The 25,016-nt window shown below is 50.1% G+C and overlaps 10 protein-coding genes across 10 annotated transcripts; 4 read left to right on the top strand and 6 right to left on the bottom strand.

Annotated features, from left to right (window-relative positions):
- Window positions 1–300: 300 nt before the first annotated feature.
- On the top strand, window positions 301–1,467 carry N7462_001093 (putative aryl-alcohol dehydrogenase Aad14; the record flags this gene model as incomplete). The annotated part of the gene is made up of 1 exon (XM_057072819.1): window positions 301–1,467. One exon carries the CDS (start codon window positions 301–303, stop codon window positions 1,465–1,467), a length of 1,167 nt encoding a protein of 388 aa, XP_056939349.1.
- Window positions 1,468–2,290: 823 nt separating this feature from the next.
- Window positions 2,291–3,838, bottom strand: glkA (glucokinase glkA; the record flags this gene model as incomplete). Its single annotated transcript, XM_057072818.1, has 2 exons — window positions 2,291–3,595; window positions 3,656–3,838. 2 exons carry the CDS (start codon window positions 3,836–3,838, stop codon window positions 2,291–2,293), a joined length of 1,488 nt encoding a protein of 495 aa, XP_056939348.1.
- Window positions 3,839–7,710: 3,872 nt separating this feature from the next.
- N7462_001091 (Mic19 family protein) lies at window positions 7,711–8,606 on the top strand (the record flags this gene model as incomplete). The annotated part of the gene is made up of 3 exons (XM_057072817.1): window positions 7,711–7,769; window positions 7,944–8,001; window positions 8,064–8,606. 3 exons carry the CDS (start codon window positions 7,711–7,713, stop codon window positions 8,604–8,606), a joined length of 660 nt encoding a protein of 219 aa, XP_056939347.1.
- Window positions 8,607–8,868: 262 nt separating this feature from the next.
- On the bottom strand, window positions 8,869–10,854 carry N7462_001090 (ribonuclease P/MRP protein subunit POP1; the record flags this gene model as incomplete). The annotated part of the gene is made up of 1 exon (XM_057072816.1): window positions 8,869–10,854. One exon carries the CDS (start codon window positions 10,852–10,854, stop codon window positions 8,869–8,871), a length of 1,986 nt encoding a protein of 661 aa, XP_056939346.1.
- A 1,261-nt stretch (window positions 10,855–12,115) lies between these two features.
- On the bottom strand, window positions 12,116–14,229 carry N7462_001089 (putative MFS drug efflux pump; the record flags this gene model as incomplete). Its single annotated transcript, XM_057072815.1, has 7 exons — window positions 12,116–12,657; window positions 12,716–13,088; window positions 13,154–13,533; window positions 13,589–13,745; window positions 13,809–13,867; window positions 13,923–14,001; window positions 14,068–14,229. The coding sequence occupies 7 exons, from the start codon at window positions 14,227–14,229 to the stop codon at window positions 12,116–12,118; spliced, it is 1,752 nt and encodes a 583-aa protein (XP_056939345.1).
- A 1,046-nt stretch (window positions 14,230–15,275) lies between these two features.
- On the bottom strand, window positions 15,276–16,314 carry N7462_001088 (PaaI family thioesterase; the record flags this gene model as incomplete). The annotated part of the gene is made up of 2 exons (XM_057072814.1): window positions 15,276–15,653; window positions 15,808–16,314. The coding sequence occupies 2 exons, from the start codon at window positions 16,312–16,314 to the stop codon at window positions 15,276–15,278; spliced, it is 885 nt and encodes a 294-aa protein (XP_056939344.1).
- A 263-nt stretch (window positions 16,315–16,577) lies between these two features.
- Window positions 16,578–18,434, bottom strand: N7462_001087 (ubiquitin-specific protease UBP6; the record flags this gene model as incomplete). Its single annotated transcript, XM_057072813.1, has 3 exons — window positions 16,578–16,639; window positions 16,696–18,360; window positions 18,419–18,434. 3 exons carry the CDS (start codon window positions 18,432–18,434, stop codon window positions 16,578–16,580), a joined length of 1,743 nt encoding a protein of 580 aa, XP_056939343.1.
- Window positions 18,435–18,814: 380 nt separating this feature from the next.
- Window positions 18,815–19,766, top strand: N7462_001086 (actin-related protein 2/3 complex subunit 4 family protein; the record flags this gene model as incomplete). The annotated part of the gene is made up of 8 exons (XM_057072812.1): window positions 18,815–18,817; window positions 18,869–18,963; window positions 19,021–19,119; window positions 19,198–19,330; window positions 19,395–19,477; window positions 19,537–19,579; window positions 19,642–19,686; window positions 19,758–19,766. The coding sequence occupies 8 exons, from the start codon at window positions 18,815–18,817 to the stop codon at window positions 19,764–19,766; spliced, it is 510 nt and encodes a 169-aa protein (XP_056939342.1).
- Window positions 19,767–21,103: 1,337 nt separating this feature from the next.
- Window positions 21,104–22,912, top strand: N7462_001085 (uncharacterized protein; the record flags this gene model as incomplete). Its single annotated transcript, XM_057072811.1, has 5 exons — window positions 21,104–21,274; window positions 21,356–21,769; window positions 21,830–21,892; window positions 21,969–22,203; window positions 22,350–22,912. 5 exons carry the CDS (start codon window positions 21,104–21,106, stop codon window positions 22,910–22,912), a joined length of 1,446 nt encoding a protein of 481 aa, XP_056939341.1.
- Window positions 22,913–23,563: 651 nt separating this feature from the next.
- N7462_001084 (tRNA wybutosine-synthesizing 3 family protein) lies at window positions 23,564–24,681 on the bottom strand (the record flags this gene model as incomplete). The annotated part of the gene is made up of 2 exons (XM_057072810.1): window positions 23,564–24,082; window positions 24,217–24,681. The coding sequence occupies 2 exons, from the start codon at window positions 24,679–24,681 to the stop codon at window positions 23,564–23,566; spliced, it is 984 nt and encodes a 327-aa protein (XP_056939340.1).
- Between the last annotated feature and the right edge of the window lie 335 nt (window positions 24,682–25,016).

Below are 25,016 nucleotides of genomic sequence, written 5' to 3'. Positions count from 1 at the left end.
TCGTGACTGTGCTAGTATCAAGGAGCCAAATGCCAACAACAGACTGGTTGGCATCATAGACAATCAGCCACTGGATAAGGTTTGGCCGGTCCACCGGACAAATCGTTAAATCCGGATGACAAGCAGCGCCATAGGAATGCATCTGAACAATATTTCTAAGCATGATGGCGATTATAAAAGGACCGTCTGTAGACATCCCCAATATCTTTTGTTATCAGAGAATATCCTCAACCTTCAGCAAGTCTTACTATATTCAGTGCTCAATCTTCAATTCTAATTCTTTGATTCAAATCATTCACAATGGACGAGATATTCAAAGCCCCCCCAGAGCCTGCCACCCCTTTGGGTCGGTACCGGGTGCTTTCCTCTAGTGCTGGTGTCCGTGTCTCTCCGCTGCAGCTAGGAGGCATGTCAATCGGCGACGCCTGGGGCAAGTTCATGGGGAGCATGGACAAGGAACAGTCTTTCAAGCTACTTGACGCTTTTGTCGCCGCCGGCGGAAACTTCATCGATACTGCCAATAATTACCAGGACGAGCAGTCTGAAACATGGATCGGTGAATGGATGGCTGCGCGTAAGAACCGGGAGCAGATGATCATTGCAACCAAGTTCACTACCGACTATCGCACCTGGGAGCTCGGCAAGGGCAACGCCCCCAATGCGCTCGGAAACTCGAAGCGTAGCATGTTCGTCAGTGTGAACAACTCGCTGCGCAAACTGCAAACAGACTTCATCGATATCCTGTACCTGCACTGGTGGGACCACACCACCTCCATCGAGGAAATTATGGACTCGTTGCATATCCTGGTCGAGCAGGGCAAGGTGATGTACCTGGGCATCTCGGACTCACCAGCGTGGGTGGTATCTGCGGCCAATACATACGCCCGAGCGCATGGAAAGACACCCTTCTCTATTTACCAGGGCCGGTGGAACGTGATGAGGCGGGACTTTGAACGCGAGATCTTGCCCATGGCCCGGCACTTCGGTATGGCGTTGGCTCCATGGGACGTGCTGGGCAGTGGGCATTTCCAGTCGCCGAAGACTCTAGCAGAACGAAAGGCCAAGGGCGAAGGGCTGCGCAATGTGCTAGACGGTGGCGAGCAGACCGAGGCTGAGCGTCATATTTCGGAAGCGCTGGCGAAAGTGGGAGCCGAGCATGGCGTCGAATCAGTGACTGCCGTCGCATTGGCGTATGTCCTCTGCAAGGCACCGAACGTGTTCCCCATTGTGGGCGGTCGCAAGGTTGAGCACCTGCATGACAATATTCAGGCGTTATCGATCCGCCTCACGCGAAAGCAGCTTGATTTCCTCGAGTCGGCCACCCAGTTCGATGTTGGATTCCCGAACAACTTCATCGGCCCCGACCCTGGCACAACCGATGGGAAGGCCGGGCTTCTGGCCAGGACAGGTGGCAATGTCGACTTTGTGTTGAAACCAAAGGCGATTGGATATGAAACAGGCAACTAAAATAGTTTACGTTAACTGTCTAAATTGATTTGAAATGTATTTATAGGCAATTGTGATTGACAATGATAGTCTTGGTACACTAGACACTTTCTTCACTCTACCTGATTGGTTCGTGCTCCTTCGCCGAAGAGGTCGTAGTATATAAATATCCATCGAAGCCGATCAAATCATCCATTCTATGGAACGAATTATTCTTAAAAGGTTCATTCAGAACCTGAGTACTAGGCACTAGAAATTTTTGGAAGATCAAAAAAGTTTCGTGACATTTAGGTCAAGGTAGAAGCAAGTAGATGCAAATGTGTACTGATATCGAATGCCGGTCCACGCCAGGACAACGTCTGTGCAACTCCGTGTTAACCAAATCAAACAAGATACATAAAAGGCATGAAGCATAATGATACACCCCTGCTGCAAGGCGAGGGTCCAAGAAGTAGCAAGACAGAATGAAATCTTAAACTGCAAAAAATGAACCAAGAGCGCGCTGGTGATTGTTTCTGGGCGATAGGCCATCCTTGCATCCCTGCATATCATGACAGAGTAGACCGTCAGGTTTTCACTCCCCGGTATCCCTGGTTTCAGCGAGCAGTCCTCGCCATGAAATCGGGTCTTGGAGAAGGAAATGATCACAATATCTGGGCGGGGAAGAAACCGTCATTTTGGTGAACAATATTTGACACTGTGATGTCTGTATTACCAGGTCGACGGCGACACCTCAAGGCTCCCATGATCCTGGCCCAGCCAGGAAGCCAATAGCCCACGTGAACGCTATTATCAAAAGGAGGGATATTGGCAAACCAAATGGAGAATGCGCGCCCCCTTAAACTCATTTCTCGGAGGGGTTCTTTAAGGTCTCATCCTTGCTGGCAACCAAGGCGATCAGAGCAGCACCAACGCCGCTTCCGTCCTTGGAAATGCCAATGCGAATTTTCTCAGAGCCTCGGGGTCCAACTTCAGCGACTTCGCGAAGGGCATCACGCATGTAGCCCTCAAAGTTGGGGTAGAACTCGACGAGACTGCCGTCCACACCAATGTCAATTAAGTCATCAGTCTGCAGCTTGTTGGTGTGAATGAGGATAGCGGCGATCGGAACGGCACTGAGACGTGCAGCACGCTTGCCGATGGCGTGGACCAAGATCTTGACAGCTTTGCATTCGGTGTCACTGGGGTTCTCGATCTTCAGGTGGTCCTTCAGTGCGGCCTTGACGTCAAGCATTTGGGGAGTGTTGTCGGCCTCGACTTGGCTGAGAAGACTAGTATCCAAACCCCATTGACGGTAAAAGAGGGAGTCGGAAGGCAGAGAGACGTTGGAAGTCTTGTTGGGCTTGAAGAGACCCAAAGCGGGGTTGTTATGCAGTGCAAGCAGGGCACGACGCAGAATCTCGCCCAGGAACATACCGGAAACCCGTTTCTCGAACATTTGCACACCGGGGTTGTTGCTGTCCGCATCCAGCTCCTGATCGAAGATGGTGTTGGGCAGTACGCTCATGTGGTTGTCGAAGCTACCCCACTCAGCGTTGATAATCATCTCGCCGGTCGATTTGTCATAATGAGCCTCTTTCATGTGTTGGAGCTTGGTGATGTTCTCAAGCTTCTCGACGTAGGCACCGTTGGTACCGGTACCGAAAATACCGCCCAAAAAGGTGCCCGTCTCACCAGGGGAGGTATAGGAGCGAGCCATCAAGGTTCCCACGGTATCGTTCACCAGCGCAGCCACGCGAACGGGTAGCTGAAGCTCGTCAATGGCAGACTGTAGCAGGGCACATACATCATGGCCTACGGCATCGGGAATGTTGAAGCCCTTGGTCCACCGGATGAGGGTGCCGGAGTTGATGCCAAATTGACGCACAGGGAAACTGAAGGTGAAGCCCAGATCGAAAAGATCCTGTTCCTGATTACCATCGAGTCGTCGACGCAGGTGGGCCTCGAAGTGTTCATTGTGATGAATACGCAGGAAAGCCTCAATTTGACGGGCCAAAAAGAGGAAGAGATCTTTGGAGGTCCCAGAGGCCATGAGTTCCCGGGGAATCATGATCTTGGACTGAGTGAGGGAGAAAGTTGTGTCACCGTGTAGCTGAACAGAGCAAACACGGAAGTTGGTGCCACCCAGGTCGACGGCGAGATAGAGGCCCTGATTTCTCAAGTCAGCTAGAGACTTTCACCAAAGCGGCAATGTGTCCGGTCAACGTACCTTTTCTGTGCCATTGGGGACAGCGGTCACAAAGGTTGGAATTTGACTCAGGGTCATGTCTTCTTTCTGTAAACCCTCCTCTGATTGCCGGATGTACTCTGCGACACCGCGCTGGACTTGGTCTGCGGGGAAGTCAAAGTCGCGCGCAATGCGCGTGGCTTCGTCCAGCAAAGCGGAAGACATGGTGGGTGGTAGATAGGAAACCGCGGGAACTGGCAAATTGTGGAATGGAGAAGCGAGTTCGCACAGAGAGGAGGAGAGGGAGGAGAGAGCAAAGGAGATACAGATGCAGAGGAGGCAAGAAAGTGCAGGAGAGAAAAAGAGGGCAGACAAAGTGGGATGACGGCGGGGTCCATGAGGTCAGTCCGCGGCCCTTGGCAGCGTAATACACTCCATACCGGGAATTACATACCACCCCCGGGTCCGGGAAGGCGCATACCGAACAATACATTGGGGCATGTCTCTCCGATCTAGAGACGCCCCCGAGAGCCGTTAAGAGCTGTACCATCGGTATGGGAACGTATGGAAACGGTACGAGCATTACCAGAAAACACCGGGTTCACCGGGAGAGGAGCAAATGGCCGGGGGTGTTCACGGACAGGCAGTGGGTGTGTAGTATTCTGTGTTCTATTTTGTAATTCCATCTCGCTATTCTTGGCTGATTCAGAGGTCCCAATATCTCTCAATAATGATAGTGAGTCGGCTTTTTATGGGACCTTGTCTTCAACTTCTACTCCCCGGATGCAGCCATCCTGTCCCTGCATTCCAGCCGTGTCCTGTCACATCATGTCTCTCGCCATGGAAATTTTCTAGAATTTTTTCTTTTCACTTTGGTGACAGCATGAATATTTTTCGTGAAATTACGGAGGCGATAATGTGGGGAATGGCTGCGAGTGACAAATGGTTCTCCATGGCACGCTCATCCCCGACCTCACCGGTGAGCGACAGTGGTTTAAAGCGAACGCGGGAAAATGGGGGGAGGGAGGGGCGCGTACGGAGTACAAGACGGGGATTTAATTGACGATGACGGCCTGGAGAAACAGGGCGCCGCACAGCGTCGTATGCAGCGCACGGGCAAGCGATATCACTCAATGACATCCTCGAGAAATACCCCAGATTGGAGACGGTGATTGTGCCCGACAACCCATCATTGGATATACTTCGTCTTGGCTAAGATACGCACTAGCCAGGCGCCACACTCACTCCAAGGGAGTTGCCCAGAGAGGATGATTATCATTTGTGTTTTCCCTTCCCTTGCTCTTCCATCTGGTCGCTCGGGTTGAAATTACGATTCCATGGGATCATCGTGTGGGAAACCGGGTCTCGGGCTGTCCACTGTCTCGGGATGGTTCGGGCTACTCCGTACACGGCACACCGTCAGTGGCACTCGGCTTTCCGTCCCTCGTCGGAAGGCCCAAGTCAACGGAATCCCGACCGCGCCATATTCTCATGACTAAAGCGTGTGGAGTAGCGGGGCTTGCTTTTTTCTTTCTCTCTGCCATTTGGTGACGAATGTCACGATCCTGGTCAAAAATTACCAGAATCATCCATTGGGTTTGTTTGACTTGGCCCGCCGCGGATTCTGCATGTTTCTTTCTTCAAGGGGCAAAGCACAGACTATTTCATAAAATTCCAGTGGCTGCCAAGTCTGCTCTTTGGGGGGAGGGGTATTACGTCAGAGTGCATTGCATTTGGCCAGGCTGTAAGATCAAGTGTATGGGGGTGAGTTTAATTCTCAATAAAGTAGCGTCGTGACGGGACAAGAGCAAAATCATTCTGAACTTAGCCGTAGTTAGGCTTTGTATATGGGTGATCTTTTAACGCTTGAAGAAATCGTGGAGAATATGAACAAGCTGAAAAGACATTGATTTCAATGTGGTTGCGAAGCTTCCGAAACGTTTCAACGTTATCCCGTGACGTATGACTCTGCTCCAACCATGTCCATTGTTGCATGGGCCAATACCAAGGGAGCGGAAGCCCTAATCCAAATTCGCTACAAAACCGACTGGGGGAGGCCTAAATAGAGGCTGACAACAAATTAAATGGTGTTGATAATAGCATCGAATGATCTTGTAGGCTATATATGACGCACCACATTGCATTACTCCCAATCTCTTGCAATCTCTTCTTGTCCAAACCTTGCTCGCTCATACGTTTGGCTTCTATATGATTCCGATGTAGTAAAGGCTGTCGGAAGGAGCCACATGTTTTATACAAATGTTTAAGAATTAGCACCATGTACGGTCTATCTAGGCCAATTCACGAAATGAAAACTTCCAACCAGGTCCAACTCCAACATGCAATCCACAATAAACTCTCTTTGGTTGATTATCTTGGTATTAATGACCGGTATGTTCTCGAAGCAGACATTTTCAATCCAATATTGTCCCCTGGAGAGATCCTCACATGGTCACCATGGACGGATATTCCTACCTGAAAGACACCCAAACAACCCAGATATCGGTTACAAGATCCATTACTAGGTGGCCTGGTTGATGGCGACATGAGAACCGCTTGGAAAGACACGACCCTTGGCCGCAAGCAAAACATATGGGCGTCCGAGATGCACCTGTTAGATAGAAAATATGTTGTGCGTATACTGGGAAATTTTAATTGCTTGTTCTTTCTTTAAATTTTCAAGCCAACGAATATGTCTTAGTAAATATTCTGTTCTGCCGGCAACGGTGATGTTGCCCGTGGGCAGCGTTCAACCATTCTTGAAGGATGCGACGCCAATCCTTATGACTGCAACCACACTTTTCTGACGGAGTTGACTCCAGGGGTCAAGGAGGTTCCGATTTGAACAAATTGTGTTATATTGATGGTACCTATTTAACCATAGGAACCTGCCGCTATCATGTCGTCTCTACCATCAATTCAAAAGACCATGATGGTCATACGTGGCTCTCTTTTTCTGCATCTTTCTGTAGCACCGCAGCATATACCCACAGTATTTTACACTATGACGGATATGGTGACACCCTCAGGCATCAAATTGAAAAAAGGTCTAGACCGGCCGTCTCGTTTGCCAATTGCAATTCTTGAACGAGGCATGGTGTATTTTTCTCGTCTCCCGGTGGAACTGAAATTGAATACGTTCGAAATTGTACAGTAGTTTAAATTCCCAAAAATTGCTCTAAATAGTCCTCAGAATTCCTTTAATCCTACTGAAGATCTCTTCAGGTAGCTGTGATGGAAAAAGGTACACTATGGCCCAAATTGTCAAATTTGATGTTTTAGGAAATCGAAATCCCGATCCTGGAACCCCGATCAGGAGAAGCTCATGCATTAACGTCCCGTCTGGCGATGGTAGCTATTCATAGCTATTGCTTGCATGATATATTATAATTTTGATTCAAACTGACTCATAACGGTTCTTTACCTTCGTGTTGACGTCTTCTGCCTTTAACTGGTCTCTTTTATCTATATGGCTTGGCAATGAACGGACTGTCCATCAGCACTACATATATGTTTCTGTCAGAGACTCACTCCCCCCGTGAGACGATTACTAAAGCACAATTAGAGTTCGACCATTATGTAAATCTAAATAATGACAGAAACTTTGAATCAGTCGAAATAGTTGTCAGTTTGAGATGTGGTGTCTTCCAATGGTGATTCGATATGCGGCGACTGAACTTCGATCCCGCTGTATTCTACTAATGTTATCTTACGTTTTATTTGATATTAAACTATCATTTCCCTCAGAATTGGATTGCGCCAATTCCTAGAGCGATAAGTTTTGAGATGTTTGATAAGCAGAGTATAATTGAACTTGTAATCCTTGGTCTGTAGCCCATAATTTCGACCATAGAATGGAGCTTTTCCTATTTTCTAGGGTAAATAACATACTGGTGATAATTACCTGGAATTCCAAGGTAAATCGACTCCTGGTATCCTGTGTTTGGTAGTTATGTCGTGGATCACCGTGAACTAGGCTGATATGGATGACTAAAATAGCACGTGACCGAAGTATCGGAGCTTCGGGTGAACGAGTCTCTCTCCATTGCCCTTCTATTGACCTGACTTGACGGCATTCACATCTGCCATTCGTGATCATGGGTGCCGGCAGCTCCAAGCCCGAGGCTTCGGGCGATTCCAAGCACATATTTTCCAGGTTAGATTCCCCAGCGTTGCGTCCTCGCTTTCACATCCGCCGATTGATGCCGGGAACCGGGACGACGAGATTCACCCATGGTGGTCAATTACTGGACTATCAGACAGGCGTCCATTAGCCTTTATGTACGGATTTAATTGAGTCATTATAACACTGACGTGTATTTCTACCCAGCAATTCCCCGGTTCAATTCTCCTCCAACCTAGTTGAGGCCCTACAATCCACGTCCGAGGTCAGTCAATCCCTCCTAAGAGAAGAAATAGAACCCAAGACTCACGCTTAAATCAAACACAGACCGATTCTTCCCGAGCTAAGGCTGTCGAGCTCGAAATCCAAAACCGCGTCGCGCAAGAACTCCAGCGCCTCCGCGAGCGCGAACAGCAAACCCTCGCCGAGATCGAAAAGCGCCTGGCCGAAGTGAAAGATACCGGCTCCCTGCCCGTAACCGCTGCGACCGCCCCCGTCGCCACCTCTTCCTCGGGTTATCCCGTTGGCTCTCTGAACTTGGACGCGCCACGAATTCCATTTGCCGGTCGTGAGTACGAGGCCGCGCCTGTGTTCGCCGCGCCGCAGGAGACCCCGGCCGCCCAGCCTATCGTCACCCGCGATATCTCGCGAAATGAGGTGATGAGCGAGATCGACCAGCTCCGCAGCCGCCTGGATGGACGAAGGAAATTGGCGGAACTGGATGAGGGCGTTGCGAAGGCTAAGGCTGATGTTGTTGGTTGTCTGCGATTGAATGACCGACGGCCGTTAGACTGCTGGAAGGAAGTCGATGCGTTCAAGCGGGAAGTTGCGAAGATGGAAGCGGCTTTTGTGGATCGCATTGTGGGTTAGATTAGCGTCTGATGAGATGATACCGCGGCTTGATATGAAGTCTTTTCTTTCACTGTTCTACTCAATTTCTTGCCGTGAATCCTGTACTGTATGTATAGACTACTCTTTTTTTTCTCACCAATTCTAGACAGGTTGGACTTGATCCTTGATGAAGGATATCTTACCGTCTATGCAGTAAAAGAACTAGTAGATGTGCAGATCATAGGCATCATATTATCAGGAAACTCTCCCCCGAGCACTTTTCAATATCAGGCGGTATGTGTCAAACAAGCTCCCACACTCCCAATCGTCCAACTCTCTCTCCGGAGGTACGAACAATACACATCCTCATCTCGGACAGCTTCGTACCGGGAACCAAAGCCTTTGAAAGAAGAATCGACCCAATTCCAGTGCTTTTGCCCTCAGAGAGGTTGTAGTTCCCAGTGGTGACAAAACCTATCAAATCTTCTTCCTTCGGAATTTCCAGATGATCAGATCCAGAACCCTCAGAAGGACATGTTGAGAGGAGCGATTCAGCAAGCTGACGCCTTGCTTCCTCGCTGGGAGTTTCAGGCTTTTCTTGGTTAGGCTTTTGTTTGCTAGACTTGGCGTTCCGTTTTGAAGCTAGGTCAAGCCACTTTTTTCGCAAGACCGGCTCTGTTGGAAGACGGTAGATACGCGCAGAAGGAGTAGGAGTGCCGCGAGAAGAAAGATTCAGGTGAATAGTGGCGATCGACGAAGGATCCGGGGGTGATTTGAGGAATTTGGTGAGGAGCGTGTTTGTATCGAGTGAGGGATAACGAATATTGTGATGGTTCAAAGGTGGAATGGCGGAGCCAATAGTGCCAGATTCTTTGTCTTCTGGATCGACGGGCATGTCATTCGTAACGTCCTTCTGGCTTCGTTGATCCTGCGGTGGTCGTTGAACAAGTCTCTCCCATTCACACCCCCAGCCGTTTCCAATTTCTCCTTTGGGATGACTATTTCCCAAAACCAGACTGTCGAATTCAACTCGACGGCCTTTGGGTCGCTGCTCCCACTGCTTTCGGGCTTTCTCTGTCTCACGCTGGCCCCATTCCCAGCCAGCCCGTGTGCCCGGGAAATCACCGGGGAACCATGGCTCGCCTGCCTCGAATGCAAGTTGCTGTTGCTCTTTCAGTCCGCCGAAACGTGGATTCCCTCCGCTTGATAACGGATAGTACATCATCGAGTACCAGACTGGTGTCACACATTTCCATGGCAAAAGCACAGTCCAGGAACCTGGAGCAGAGTTTCGTTTATGTCGTATGGGCGGTCGATTAGCTAAAATTATCACGGGTATCTTAGGATCATCTGGCTTTGAAGCCGGATAGTTACCCGGACCAGAGAGAGAACGGCGACGGTTGATTGCCTTTTGGCTTGGTAGCTGCCGTAGAGCAGCTAGACGACTTGGGCGATCGAAAAGAGAAGATGGGCCCTGTGTTTTATCGGGAGACCATGTAGATAGCAAGATGGCCAAGTCATTCATCTGAGATTCATTTGCGGGGACCTTGAGGGTACGGGGTGGAAAATGAAGGCGAGGGTCGGAGACATTAAAAGAAAGGAGAGCATTTTGGGGAAGAGATGAAGGGTTCGATACTCCAATCAACCGTGGCCATGTAGCCTCCGGACTGTCTCCTGCCGATTCTTTGAGGTCTAGGACAGGCTGCAATGTAGCCAGTAGTGCCTCTGTCGAGCCCGGTCCAGTGATTTGAATGCTACCAATCTCAAATCGAAGATCCTCGACCATGACTGGAGGGCTTTGTCGTTTTGAACTTTCAAGCAAATCGTTCCAAAGCTGCAAGAATGCCGATGGGTGCACACGAATTAAAAGTCTCCGAAGAAGTTTCTTTGATGTGGACGAGCTTTGATCTGCGTCTGTCATTTCAATATCCTCGGATTTGGCCTGCACACACCAGACAAGCGTAACAGGAGCAATCGGCCTCGCAGGATGATCTTTCTCAAAAGTCCATGCTTGTAAAGATCTGGTGCCAGCCCTCCATTTCTTTCCCCTGGTGCCCCATGCCATATCGCCATTGACACCCACGGCTCGTAGAACCGCTTCAATGCAAGATTCTGAGCCTTCCAGCTGCACGGTAGACATATAACTCATGTCCCATGCGACAGCACCGCGAGCACCACTAGCTCTGTGTGTAGGTCGATAGCTCTTCTCCGAAGGCGACAAGGGAATTGCAAATCGCCAGATTGGATCCTTACTGGTGGCCATGTGGGCACGCTTCGCATGGAACATGTGAGTCGGGAGCCATGTCTTGCACCGTTGGCGCTTGCAATACCTGGCGTCGGAGAGCGGGGGCGAGAAAGCTTGTTCTTCTTGATTTTCGGGACTCGAGGCGCAATGTTGTATGTGTGGCTTCCCTCCTTATCAGCGTTTGTCTTGTCTTCGGCATCACGTTTTCTCTTCGCGCCTAGGCGTCGGTTTTTAGACTTGGCATTGAGGTTCTGTAGTCGTCGGGCGGTTTCGAGTCGAATGCGCATGATTTGCGTGGGCTTGCGGCGCCGCGCAGTGACGGTCGGTGTATTATCTTCGACCATCTGGGACGGACAGGATAGTTAGAAGCTATGTAGGCCAGAGGATCCATGTCAATCCGAAACATACCTCTCGCTTTGCGCGAGCCCTCAATCGCCGCGGAACCCGTTTCACATTATGGCTAGCTGTTCGGCGCCGCAAAGAGCGAGGGACTTTTTGAAACGCTCGAGTCGTCAAAGCATTTTTAGATCGCTGCATCCCCTCCTCCAGAGCCCGGATCTCGAATGCTCGCGCGGCTGCGTAGGCAGCGACATCGAGCTCACCGGTTGACGAAAGGGCGGCATCAGTGGACTGCACAGCCAATGTGCGGGCATCAAGCGTTTTTGCGCGCTTTCTAGAAGCTCCCGTAGAGCCAGGAGCTCCTGGGAAGAAGCTCTGCTTCCTTTTTGCGATGTTTGAGGCCATTGGTGGCGGCTGACGAGGTGGTTGAGTGCAGCAACGTCGACTGACAGAAAAGTTGGGCCGCGCTTGGCGCGTCATTGATCGGCCCCGCAGCTTGTTGGCTCATCGCATAGTACGTAGAATATCCGTTCATTATCTTTCGGTTTCCAGCCACAAGCTTCCCGAAGGCAGCTCAAATTTCCTCAAGTTATTTAATATACGTGATTGATTTAATACTGATTTTGAAAACCTTGTTTTCAACACGTCTCAGCGTGAGTTTACCGATTCATACTTGTTGAAGCTAGTCGCCGCCTCTCACGATATATATAATGGGCTGAAGTCGAACAATATGGAGCATCAGCATCAAGAATTACACCCTGTGGTCGAGGATCTGCGTGCATCACCGCCAGGGTCAGATGCTCACATTTCCAACATGAGCACTGATTATGGACTAGAAACCGGTAAATTCTAACCCTTCGAGCCTGGCAAGTAATCGAGTTTCCCTTCTTGAAAAGCATAGATAAATTGATAACTAGCTAGAATGATACAGAAGCGGTAACTATACTTACTATACCCGGCACTTTCACATCACCACGGCCACATGGTCATTCATGTACTTGGTGATATTACCCAAAAAGCATGAGGCCAGGATTGACACGACTCCGAACGCGATACTAACATAATATACCCACTTATAAGATTCAGAATATGCCAGCTGGCCTGCTGCGACCACCATTTCGTATGCAGTCTCATTGCCGGCAATGCCAGGAATATGTTGAATTTCAGTCAATAGCGAAGCACCAGTAAGCTCGATGACTTCAGTAATGACTTCAACACTGGTGATATTGAGCTGGGTCACCATCACGCCACCAATGTAGTGCTGTGCTGCAGGCACGAACTTGGAGATGAAAACATTGTAATAAATGGTGTAGCCAATACTGCCTCCCACGACGCGAATTGAAAGGGTCAGGGCGGAAATAGTCGCAATGAGATCATCGGGACAGATAATGGTGGTGATGATTGAAGCGGGTACAACGATACCACCGATTCCAAGGCCAGCCAGGACGAGAAGTCCCCAAAGTTGGTAAAGATTGTCAACACGGCCAATTGCAAGAGCCCCACAACCTGTTTCGCAGAACATCAACACGCCGCTACATTCTGAAATGGACCAAGGATCACTCACCAGCCGTCATCAAAACACTGCTCGCAATCAGTAGCTCCTTGTTGTGCCCTCGGAACACACTCAGGAGGGTGAGAACGATACAGGCGCCTGCCAGAATGCCAAAACCGATAGGCAAACTGCGAATGCCCACATCTACGGGGTCATGACCATATACATTGAAAGACTCGGTAGGCCAGAACATCAGCACGGAGAAGAAGTTGGAGCCAGAGATAAAGGTGATCACGAGAGTCAGGCCGAGGGTGCGAGGTTCCTGCTTCAAGCGAGTTGGGAAGATTGGATATTTGGCACCGTAGATCTCCCAGAAAGCAAAGGCTACGAGCATAAGGAAGCCGATGATTAACGGTGCAAGGACATGCGCAGAGCTCCACGGGTACTGTTGTGAAAAGGAATCATCAGCAATAATCCAGCCAAAACGGCGGGCGGATTCCAAAAACTAACCATATAACCACCCCATTGCATACCAGCCAGGAAGACGATCAGCCCAGTAATACTCAGGAAACCCCCAATGAAATCAATGCGTCCTATGATCTCCCATCGGCTCAAACCTAGTGAGTTCACACGAGGAGGAGGAGAATAAAATAGAATCGTGATCAAAAGTCCAAATCCGTTCCACGCGCCGCAGAATGCCCCGACATAGCGCCAGTTGCTATAATAGGCAATAAGTTGCGCCCACAACACTGATGGACAGAACGGTACGATTGTGAATATCAAAACAGCGACATAGACACCTCGCTTGCGAGTGGGTGCCATCTCCGATGTTGCAGCCAGCGCGGTCAATTCGTTGACCCCAGCACCAGCACCAGCAATTGCCATACCGGCTAGTCAATTATTCGTCAGAAATTTATTCTCCATTCATTTCGAATGGGAACTCACCAATGAAGATGTTCATTGAATTGGCCGTACTGCAGACAATCATTCCGAGACAGATGAGTGCGGCACCGAGAATAGCAACATAGCGACGACCAATCAAATCAGACAGAGAGCCGACAAAGGGGCATACACCAGCAAGGCCAAGCAAATTGGCAAGAACCTAACAGATCGAGTAGGGTCAGATGATGAATTGAAACGTTCGGGTGGAAGGATATATCCATACAAACCAGACCCAACGGTCTGCCCCACCAATAGATCCATAGATATACGGGGGGATACCACCTGGGGAGAGTATTAGAGGTTTCGGTCTATATGAAGTGGTATATATTCCTCGTACCGAATAGGTAGACTGGAATTTGACTGCCAGTCCACAAGAAAGCCATGGCAGTGAAGCCCATAAAACGGCGAAAGGTCATCTAGATAGATGTCCGAGTCAGCGTGTATGCTTGACTAGAAGACGAGATTGACACTTCGGGACCTACTGGAATCTCTTTCTCAGACTCATGCACCTCAGCCTTGTTGGAACCCGCATCAGCCACTTCTTGATGACTATGTCGTTGTTCCAGATCGCTACTCCCTTGCGGCTGAATGGCCCCTTTCTCGTCGGCCTGTGCCGGGCTCGAATAATCGATTGACCCGGCCATAGTGGGTAAAGAGTCACTCTTGACAGACTTCAAGTCACAAAACAGGAAGATTGATTGTATATGGGGGAGGGGGGAAGTGAAAGGGCAATCGGGAAGCTCTCAATTCCACCAGTGCAAACTAGAATCACTCCACCCGGGTGGGGAGGGCGACCACGAGATATAACCTCGCGACGAGAGCTAGAATGACAGCATGAGCTAGGACAGACATCGGAAAGAGGATGACCCGTCTACAATGCGACTCGGAACCGTCCGTAATTGAACAAGGTCTAGGAGCGAATCAGTGGGGCGCAAACGCCACAACAAAGACTGCGCTGTGGATTGTAGTGCAGATAAGCGATAGCCGGGGCTCTCGAGTTCGAAATTCAGAAAATACCGAGGCAGTCTGGGCATTTCTTAGCCGTCTTATCGAATTTAGAGTCTTAGGAAGACCAGAATAAGACCGGAGAAGCCGGGGCGGGCTGCAAAATGCGGGGGAGGCAAACGCGGAGAAAGTGGTTGCATTGCTCGAATCGTAGGCCTCGACCCTTCCCCGCCAGCCCGGACGAAATGCCGTGAACGGTATCAACCCCGAAACTGTAATCCCCTGGTCCCCAACCCACACACGAGACGTCGCTAGTTTATTGGTGGAAGAGGTCTGTGCTAAATGGATTTGCCGATGATGTCTGCTTCTACTGAATGTTGGATGTTGGATGTCATTGTGCCCGCAGGGTTATGTACAGGGGTGTAGGAAGAATAAGGAAGAATAGATAAGCCCCGCGGAGGATCCAGGAGCGAAATTCAGTACGGTTGACGTAGTCCATCTGCACGGCGGATAGCGTGAAGGGTCTCCTTGATCTTGTTTCATGTCTCCTTTGGGTATGGAGGGAAAAGCCCGAAACCCCCCAGTCTCAACGCACCTGGCTGCTGAGTCGACCATGTCTATTACGTTGACATCCCCGGGAAGACGGGCTCCACTCCATTCAACTCCATTCGACTAGTCCAGTCCCAAGTCACCAGACCGTACAGGCGGGTTCTCAAATCGTCACGCTTAGGGGTAAGTTCGGTGCTCAAAAATGCTCGCCAACCTTAGAGAGCTGGAGGTTCTTTGGAACAACAAAGAGACCCGCGGCCTCAACGCAAAGGCGACCAGTCATGTCGCGAACCTCGCATATGGCATATGCTTTGCGGTCTGTGCTGCGCTGTTCGTCCAAGGTGGTGTGCAGGGAGTAGAAATTGTCAGAATAGACTGGGGCGCGATAGTTGATGTTAAGATTGGCCGTGACACCAGTTTGGGCTGGGAAGTGTCGAATGGCAGCGCGCCCGAGGTTCTCATCAATCACTGTGCCAAGAGCGCCGCCATGCACCATCGTTGGCCATCCCTCGAGGCCTGACCCCATGAACACCACGCTAACGAGCTTTCGTTCCTTGCCGCTCCAGAACACTTTCTACGGGAAACGAGGCCCAGTCAGTCTCCAGACGGGATCCCGAGGTTCGGCACTTGAGAAGTTCGGCAATTGCTTATCATCCTAGCACAATGTCGCCGCCAAGCAGCGCCATGCACCCGCCGCGTGCTCCAGACAGAAGCCGATGACCACTCACCTGTAACCCAAAGCCCCGACTGCCCGCCATCGGACCAGATGTCAGCCGGCGTGCCTTCTGTTCCTCCGAGAAGTTCTCGTAGACCTCTAGTTCGACATAATCGGGATTGGCGCGCAGTTGCTGTACGATCGGAAGACCAATATCGAAGGCACGATGGATGTCTTGAAGCTGAAGCTGGTCCTCGATAGAGCCCGGTTCTGGGGGGGCAGCGATCTTAGTGTCCATCCATTGGCCAGCACCGACGCCTAATGTTCCGAAGAGTGCGGCATAAACCAAACGACGTGGCCATCGCGAAGTTTGGGCCGAGGTGTTTTGAGATGTGGTCGTACTGGCGTTTCGAACGGGTGAATATGAAACGTTGAATCTGTGGGCGGCGGGCGCACGCACTGATAGTTGTTGAATCCAACGCGATCGGTGCATGTTGGTCACATCGCCATCAAAAGATGCGGAGAGAAAGAGCTTCACAATCAGAGTCTCGGACACCGGGGCTCGAGTCACGTGATACATCGTAATCGGTGGGTTGAAGTAGGCCCAAAGCAACCCCGGAAAGTTATACGAATAGAGCAAAGCTGAATGGAGAAGAGAATGGAAAAAACTATAGATCAGATTCTATAGGTATTTTGTATGGAGGAATAAAGAAAGAACAGCAAGTTCAGAAAATTCACTATTAGCATCGACTCATGGTCATCGTTTCTATTCATCTAGAGGGCGTTTCGTATAACTCGCAGACTAGGACGGGAATAGGATCAAGATCAGCATGTTGGATTAGATCAATCCAATGTCGGAAGGTCAATGGCCCTATAGAGAAGGATGAGGGCCGAATGGGATTCGCCTGCCAGCATGATTAGCAACTATGTGCATTGAATTGGATCTCAGATGTAGACTTACCACCGCCAGCGAGAGTTTCGATCTTCTCGGCTTCCACCTCGGTCACCTTGTCATCATTGAACCACCACCACTTGTCATCCTCCTCGCGGCGCTTGCTGCCACTCTGGGAGTCATCTCGTTTCCGTCCCTCCTTCTTCACATAGGCTGTATAGTGGCCGCTGTCTGCACTTGCACCCTGGTGGGTAATCACGCCACGGAGCTCGTACAACCCAGATTGATTTGTACCGGCATTTGCAGAAGCATTTTGGTTGATGAGATCAAACAGTTCCTTTTTGGCAGCATTGATTGCTTCGGTTTTCTCCGCCTCATACTCGGCGTCGGTCTTAAAAGTCTCTTCCATGGCGGTATCACCATCTTTGTCGTTTGTTTTGCTCTTGTTTTCTTCGGCGGCCTTCTTCTTCTGCATGGGTTCGACATTTCCACCTGTTTTGGCATCTTCATCCTCCAGGCCGTCCTCCCGCTGATTCGAGAGCTTTTGGCGTTTTCGGGCCCGCTCAACATCGACCTCGTCCTTGCGAATCTCCCGCACCTTATCGCGAACAGGCACGAGCTGCTTCCTCAGCTCTTCGGTGCAGAATTCGACGACATCTAGCTCTGCCGGGAATGTCACCTTGCGCATAATCTTGGCCTTCTTTTGGGTTTCACGCTTCCAAAAGAAGCGGACGAAATGTACCGTCAGGTACTGGGGCAACCGGGAAATGCGCGATCGCTTTGTGTACACAGCATTGCGATCAAGAACGGGGGACTGTTTCTCAATCTGTTCCTCCAGTCCAGCCATGATGCCATCTTGAAGGTGGTTCGTCTCTTTTCCAATATGACAATCAAGCTTGAAGAAAACGTCTGAGGACTGATTTGGTTCTTCTCCAGCTTCTTTGGCAGCAGGATCATCGCATTCGGTGACCGATTCAAATCTACCAGCCATGTACTTGTCAATGAAGGAGGTCTGTGATGCTGACTCTCCATTCCCGTCCTTGATGATCAACCTTGCCCGCAACTGATTCACAATCTGTGACCACGCCTCTTCGGCATCCTGCTGCGCGTAACCTTGACCGTTCCGATCTTTCTGAGCGAATTGAGGAAAAATCGTCCGAAGGGAATTAAGGAACATGAAAGGCGGGATACCCTCCTGGGTCTCGGACATTTGCTTGAACAAATCCCGAAGAGACGCGGCCATATCATTAGAGCTGCCCAGGCCACCCATACCAAAGTTGGCGAGGTCAGCTAGCCCGGATTGCCCAGAGCGACCGCTCGGCTGATACCGCTGGAGTTCCTCCTGCAGTTCTGGCACACTTCGGAGGGTTTGAAGAGTGGAGTTCAGGTAGCAGGTGTTTCCCAAATTCTGTAGACCAGCAGGGGTAGCACCTTCTTGCTGTGCAACCTCGGCCTCAGTCATATCCTCCAAGAACTTCACTGCCTCCTTAGGGCGGCCAAGATCAGCAGCACCTTTGCCTCCAGATGGCGTACCCATCATCATGAAGGTTTGCCCTGCCTTGGCCTTAAGAGAGGAAAGAGGAGTGTCATCCTTCAGCTGGCCACCTTTGACCAACACTTTTTGTCTATCTGGCTCCACACCGGTCAGGGAGAACAGTTGGTATTTCAATGTTTCGCCGTTTGCCTCAGGGTCGAGCTCGACTTCATAGCGCTTGCCTGCGTGTTTGACGATGACTGTAGAACATTTTAGTGGATTTCCCGCCAGAATTATCATACCGGGCTCATAACTAACTTGGTATCGATGTCATCTTCCCGGTTAGCCTTGCAGATACTTCAGCAGAACCTATGAGGGGGAATCGGTGGTTGCAAAAGGTAAACAGCTTCCAGGGCTCCGGGGAAGGTGCTCGAAAGCCCGCCCGGGCCGTGGGGCAGAGTGCAAACAGACCAAACAAAACCTGCGTTGTATCACCTCCAGGCCACCCGCCCGAGCTTGGCCGGGCCGACACCAACTTCCCATCTGCCTGGTCAACTTGGAATCGTCGGGCTCCAGTTTCTCTATTCCAGTGGGCCAGAGTGTCTTCTGGTGCTTCAATTATACTAAAAGGCTTGCAATTGCTGCTCTCTACTGGCCGTTTACCTGTGCAGAAAGCCCCGCCCCTTCGCCAACGATAAACCCCCCTCACCCACCATGGTTAGCTCACACTATTCACATCAGACTGCACACATTATCTAACTTAAGCAGTCTAACTCACTCCGCCCATATCTACAATGTGTTCGCTCCTCCCTGACAGCCGCTTTGGCTATTTCCAACTTTGCTTCTCAGACCTCTGAGCGACAGTATGCCAACAGATGCCATCCTCGCGATACCCTTGAGGTGCTGACTGTGTTATCTAGTAACGTTCCAGAGATTGAGGCCCGCAGCTCACCTGAGCTACTCCTCAACCCACTTGTCATCTCAAGAAACGACTCGGAGCGAGTGCTGATCGAGGCAAGGTATGTCGTGCCGCCGCCACTCGATTGGACCTGTGTCCCCAAAAGCCATAATACTGACAGATCTCGGGTGGAATTTAGTGTTAATAGTGTTCGGGTCTCCTTGAGTATCAAAAAGGTGGATGAGATTGAGAATATTCTTGTCGCCAAATTCACACGATTCTTGGAACAAAGAGCTGAGTCCTTCTTCATCCTTCGTCGCAAGCCCGTTAAGGTTCGTACTGTTTTCGACCCCTGTTTATGTCTTGCAAATATTAATTCATTCTTTGATCTCCCAGGGATACGACATTTCTTTCCTCATCACCAATTTCCACACTGAATCGATGCTCAAGCACAAGCTCGTTGATTTCATTATTCAATTGTTCGTTCAACTCCCTCAAGCCCGCTGCAAGGCACTCTAGCTGACTCGTCTGATGACAGTATGGAAGAGGTTGATAAGGAAGTGTCAGAGATGAAGTTATTTGTGAGGGACCTCGTGCTCCTGGTTCGCCTTCACAGTGATTTTGTCATGCTAACCCTTCTTAGTTGAATGCACGAGCTCGCTTTGTCGCAGAATCGTTTTTGACACCGGTATGCTACCCCGTCTTTAATTTTGACCCTGCCTCATCAAGTTATCCATCTAATACTTGAATTGTGATTAGTTCGATTAAACCTCCAAGCGTTTTTGTTTTTCATGTCGCAGAGCGACTCCATGATCCGATTATTGTGTACCTTCATGCTACTGTATAGCCAGCTTCAACTCTTCAATCCAAAGAGTTCTACCTGACTTGGTTCTAAATTCACAATTGGTGCTTCTATTGGCCCTTCAGCTTCATCCTTGGCGATCGTCAATGTGACTGAATGTGGAGAACTTGGCTCTGCATTAGTCGTCCACCTCTCCCGGGTAAGATTATGCAGAATTAGATGGCTTAAATGGTTCAACACTTGGTTTTCGAATCTTGCATAATGGTCCGATAACTGGACTTATGTTTTGATAATCCATACTTGACACTAAAATTGATTCTCGGTCGATGAAGATACATATTGACCCATTGTTACTTGCTAACTAAGCCTTGAGATCAAGAGATAAGTGGGTGTATGATCCAATGTCAGATTTCACAGTTGCGAAAACCAGCATGTCATGTGACACGACCCACCACAATAGAGTTCACACCGCCTTCTGTCACCAATTCACCGCCTTCTTCTTGTTGTCACCGCCTTCCTTTTATATTCACCGCCTTCTCTTTCTTTCATCCACCAACCCCAAATCCGCCGGCAGAATAACGGAATTGTATCCGGCATGAAGCTAATCATGGACAGCAGAGTGAGGCCTGGAATAAGACTTCTTACCCATTTCCAGAGTTATTTCAGTTGTGCTGATGCTGTGAATATCAAGACAAAAATAACAAGGAAATCATCACTTCCACCAACGGTGGACTGGGACTCAGTCAGAGTCACTACAACAGACCGCTGTCCACAGCGTCACTCTCAGTCATTTAGAGATCTATTTTGTTGTCCCGCCGTTCAGTGTTGTTTATTTTCATCTTCTTCAACATTGCTTTGGACAACTGTCAAGGGTTCACATGCTCGCATTACTGCTCGCTTCGTGCAGCATTCAGTTTCAACACCAAAACAACGCACTTGGTTCTTCCAATTGGGTAACCTTTCCAACCTTTCTTCATTCTTTTCACCTCCAATCCTTGCTCTTCTCACATCAACAAGAACCCTGACATCTTCTTTTCATAAATATCTCTACCCGGGCTGTATGGTCCCTGAGTTCGCTTCATCCGCTTCCCGTATCTCACCTTTACATCGCGTGAGGCTCAGTCTAAACTCAACTTTCTCCCGATTCCCATCCTGGCTCTCAACCCTGAGAGTCTTGAAGTGTTCTGTGTTAATCTGCACATCCTTCCTTGTCTTCACTCTTCCCTGTAACCCTACCACTGCCGGGCCTTTCCCCTACTTGTCACTTGTCAGAGGGTCTCTTCGCCCTCGCATCCACCTCAGGATGTTTCACTTCCCGGTGGCCCCGGCCTTCGAGGGCATGCACCGACAACAGAATGAACAGTTCTGGTCACGTCTACTAGACCAGATTCTCTCACCTGCCGAGTGTCCCATCGGCACAAATTTCATCGAACGCTTCAACCCTCCCCAGTACGGCGTTGTAATGCTTGATAATGTGAGTTACTTTTCATCTGACATCTGGTAGTGGATGTCTTGAACATACCAAGGAAACATGTCAATACTGATCGACGCTCAGATTCCGTATGGTGTCACCCGTGCAGAGGTGAGGCAGTTCTTTGGACGCAGCTCTGACCTCGTTCCTGACTGTCCCATCCACATTATCATGGAACGATCCACGGGCAAGACGATGAACTGTTTTGTGGAGTTCACCTCTCGCCAAGCTGCCCGAGAGGCAGTTGATCGAATCCACCGCACCAATGATGCCGGTCAGGGTGCCCGCATGGCCAACCGCCATGTCGACGTGGTGCTCAGTTCCCAAGATGAACTGCTTCGGGCAATGTTCCCGAAAGCAAAGTGCATCAAATGGATTGGTGGTCGTCCGGTGCAGGTTCCTAAGCACCCAGATGAGGGATGGTCGACCGGCTTTGTAGGCTTCCTCACGGATGAGGAGCTGTTTTGCGTGCTTCGCCACGCCAAAGAGCCGCACCGAGTATGTCTTATCTTTCCCCTGTGGTGTGATTTATCAATCTATATCTAACTGTTAACTCAGAGTGCATTTGCAACCAAAGTCCCGCAGCGGACTTATGAATCGATCACCAGCACCATCTGGAAAGTGAGAAATCACAGCCTTTTTCATCTCTCCTTTGAATTTTACTTGTGTGACTTTGTTTCCTGACTCCACTATCTAGTTCCCATGGTTTGCTACAACCATGTATACGGTACATGCACGGAACAAGCTCTTCGAGACCTTGCGCGACATGATCGAGCTGCTTCGTGATCGCGTGCAAGCGTCCCGCCAGACTGTGGGATTGGAATTCCGCCTGCTTGCCGAGTTGCTCCGGGCAGGGCTGTGTTGCCCTGCTTTTAATCCCCGCATGAAGTGGGATCTCACATTCATGGCTGGCGATCAGGCACAGCTGCATCGTATGAGTGCTATGTGGCTCACGTACTTCCCCTTCGACACCCTGACCTGGGTGAGCCCTCACAACCCCATTTCACTGGAGGTAGGGATTTGCTTTCTTTCACATGTCTCTTTCCTTACTGTGAGTAATAACTAACAAATCCTTCAGTTGTATGCCACGATGATGTCCCAGGCACCCGCAGCCTTGACTGGGGAAGACGGTCTGATGAACACCCACGTCGGCAGTACCCCTACGGCAATCACCGTTACGTGTGGACTGATGCGGCATCGAGGGAGAAAAAATTCTCCGAGGCAATGGCTTATGAGATGCAGGTACTTCGAAACATCCTTGTTACCGGATACAACATCACCCACCCCAGCCGACAGGCTCCCCCACTGCCAATGACCGCCACCCAGCGCACTATTCAGCGTGGAGACCGGAGTGGTGATGACAATCAGCCCCATCTCTCCTCTGGGGAGTCGACCCCACGTGCTGGTCTCCAGCAGTTTCAGCGGGGCGTGTCTTTAGCCTTGCCTTACGAGCCTCTCCGACCTCGTGTTGAATACCCATCCCACGGGCCCAACCCTTTCGTTGTCCCGACTGCTCCTGGTTCGGGTGTAGGTCATGGACAACTTCACCTTCGTGATCCTCCGGGCCCTCAGGGCTCCCAGAGTTCACAGGGCCGTGGTGGTCGTGGACAATTCGGTCCCGGAACTGGCCACCGCTATTGAAGATACCTCTTGTCCGGCAATAAACCCCCGTGGATTGAGATATGTGGTGCTTAACTTACGACGTTACGGAATGGCAGGGTTACAAGATTACACAATTATTCACGAGATCCACAGGCTGTGTCAAACTGGCGACTGACGAGGTGACAAGAAACGATGAATAACTACAATTCACCTTCTGGTACTTTTTCTTCTTTTTCCTCTTTTTATTTTCCATGTGGATTTCTTTATCACTGCACATGCATCTAACACCACTCTATCGTTTCCTGTTTAATTGTTTGTCTTTGTTTTCCGATTTGTTATGCTTTACAACTTTCGAAGAATTCTCCCTCGGTCTTTTCGACCACGACAAGAGTATCATTTCATCATTTCATGAGGGGCTTTTTCTAGCAAATTCTTCTGATGTATTCAATACAGGTGTCGAGGGAGTCTACTACTGCTTTCATGGCTTTGATGGACATGTTTCAAAATTAATCCTTATGGAAATTTATTATTACCCTTTGCTTTTGATTTGCATTGCTCATACAAACGGCCTGTCGTAGACGCAGATATCCGGATCATGTAGGTTTTATTCCGTTCCAGTGCAAACACCATCTAGTGCGATTTCCGTTCTTCTGCGCCACGGCTCATAGTGATGAGCTACTCTGAAGTCGATTATCGAAGATCAGTATCTATCTCGGCATTCATGATGTCATCCTGCTGCACATTTTCTAGTCCTTTCGAGCTCTCCAGGAGCTTTTTCCTCATCAATCCCTCCGCACGCTTCCGTTCCCTTCGAGCCACTGGATCCTCCCAGCCTGATTGCTTCCCCCTAGTCGAGCCTTGATGCTGTTCTGCAGAACATGACGCCAGTAGCATGGTCCGGAAACGTTCTTTGCGCTCGATATTAATAGCGAATCTCTCGTCGGACATCGCAATCAGCAATTCCAGATACTCCTCCGTCACCAAGCTGTGGATAGTTGGCGCTTCAGTGCTTTGGTCATCGTCATTGTCATCGCAGTAGCCGATGACAGATTCGAAAGACAACCCGGCGGAGCGTACAGCCACGATAGGGCTAGTATCGCTGTCCAAGCAGCGCAGGCCTTGCAGCCCACTCTCACGAAAGCCAGAGGCTGATGCGGCAGCAAGAACTGGCTGCGCATGGTTTAAAGTAGCCGCCATGATGTGAAGGATCTGCCTCGCTTATTATTAGTCGTAGTTCTGGCTGCATTTCTCCAGAAGGTATAGCCATGCTTCGCAGGGACACTTTTTTTTTTTTTTTTAAAAAAAAAAAAAAAAAAAATCAATTCTCTAGATAGTCGACATACCAATGGGTCGTAGTGAAAGCGGACCATGCGCAGAGAGCGAGTGGCACTGAGCACTGGCGGCTTTCCATTGCCGGGGACCAAGCCAAAGCGCCGATGTAGTGGTTTGTCCGAGGCGGCCGCATTGGCTTCGGATCGATCAAAAGGATCATGCGAGACATACAACCATCGGCCTGCGCCTTTGCCTCCTGTTGCAGCGAATTGTCGAGGTTCCACGTCGCTCGACGGTGCGGATGTCTTCTTGTGCCCTTCCAGAAACACGCTGATGCGCCCAGCGCAACTGCTTGTGGTGACGAGACCGGGCAGGGCATTAATATCGCGGATGAGATCGCGGACTCCTTCGTCCACCGACCCTTTTGGAGATAAATCGGTGTAGTTGGCATCTGGTAAGGCGAGCTCTTCGACAATTTTACTCTTGCGGGCGTGAAAGACCGCGGGGATCGATGGCAGGGAGGCCATTGCGCTCATTTGGACGAGTGGCTTGTCGCCAGTCCAGAGTTCCCCGGAAAAGTGCGATCCCAGTCTCGCGAAGAATGTGCAGTGGAAAGGGCAGCCTTGAGGAACGGGCGATGGCGGGTCACGGATTCGATATCGGCCATTTCCATTTTGCTGGGGCAGAAAAACGAAGGCGGAGGAAGCTTGGGGACTGGAACTACACGCCCCTTGGGAAACATCGTCGAGCAAAACCTCGAAGCAAACCTTCAAGTCTCTAGGCTCCAGTCGTCAAATCCTCATTCTCCCGTCTCCCGTTGCAACTGGAGCCCGCACTGGTCCAGCCACCATAGCGGATTCCTGCTTCGTAT

This window comes from Penicillium macrosclerotiorum (assembly GCF_028827735.1).
Source record: "Penicillium macrosclerotiorum strain IBT 26536 chromosome Unknown utg000001l_segment0_segment0, whole genome shotgun sequence".
In the NCBI taxonomy this organism is placed as follows: Eukaryota; Fungi; Ascomycota; class Eurotiomycetes; order Eurotiales; family Aspergillaceae; genus Penicillium; species Penicillium macrosclerotiorum.
Note: the sequence above shows the minus strand (reverse complement) of the source record. Positions and strands in the feature narration are given on the sequence as shown.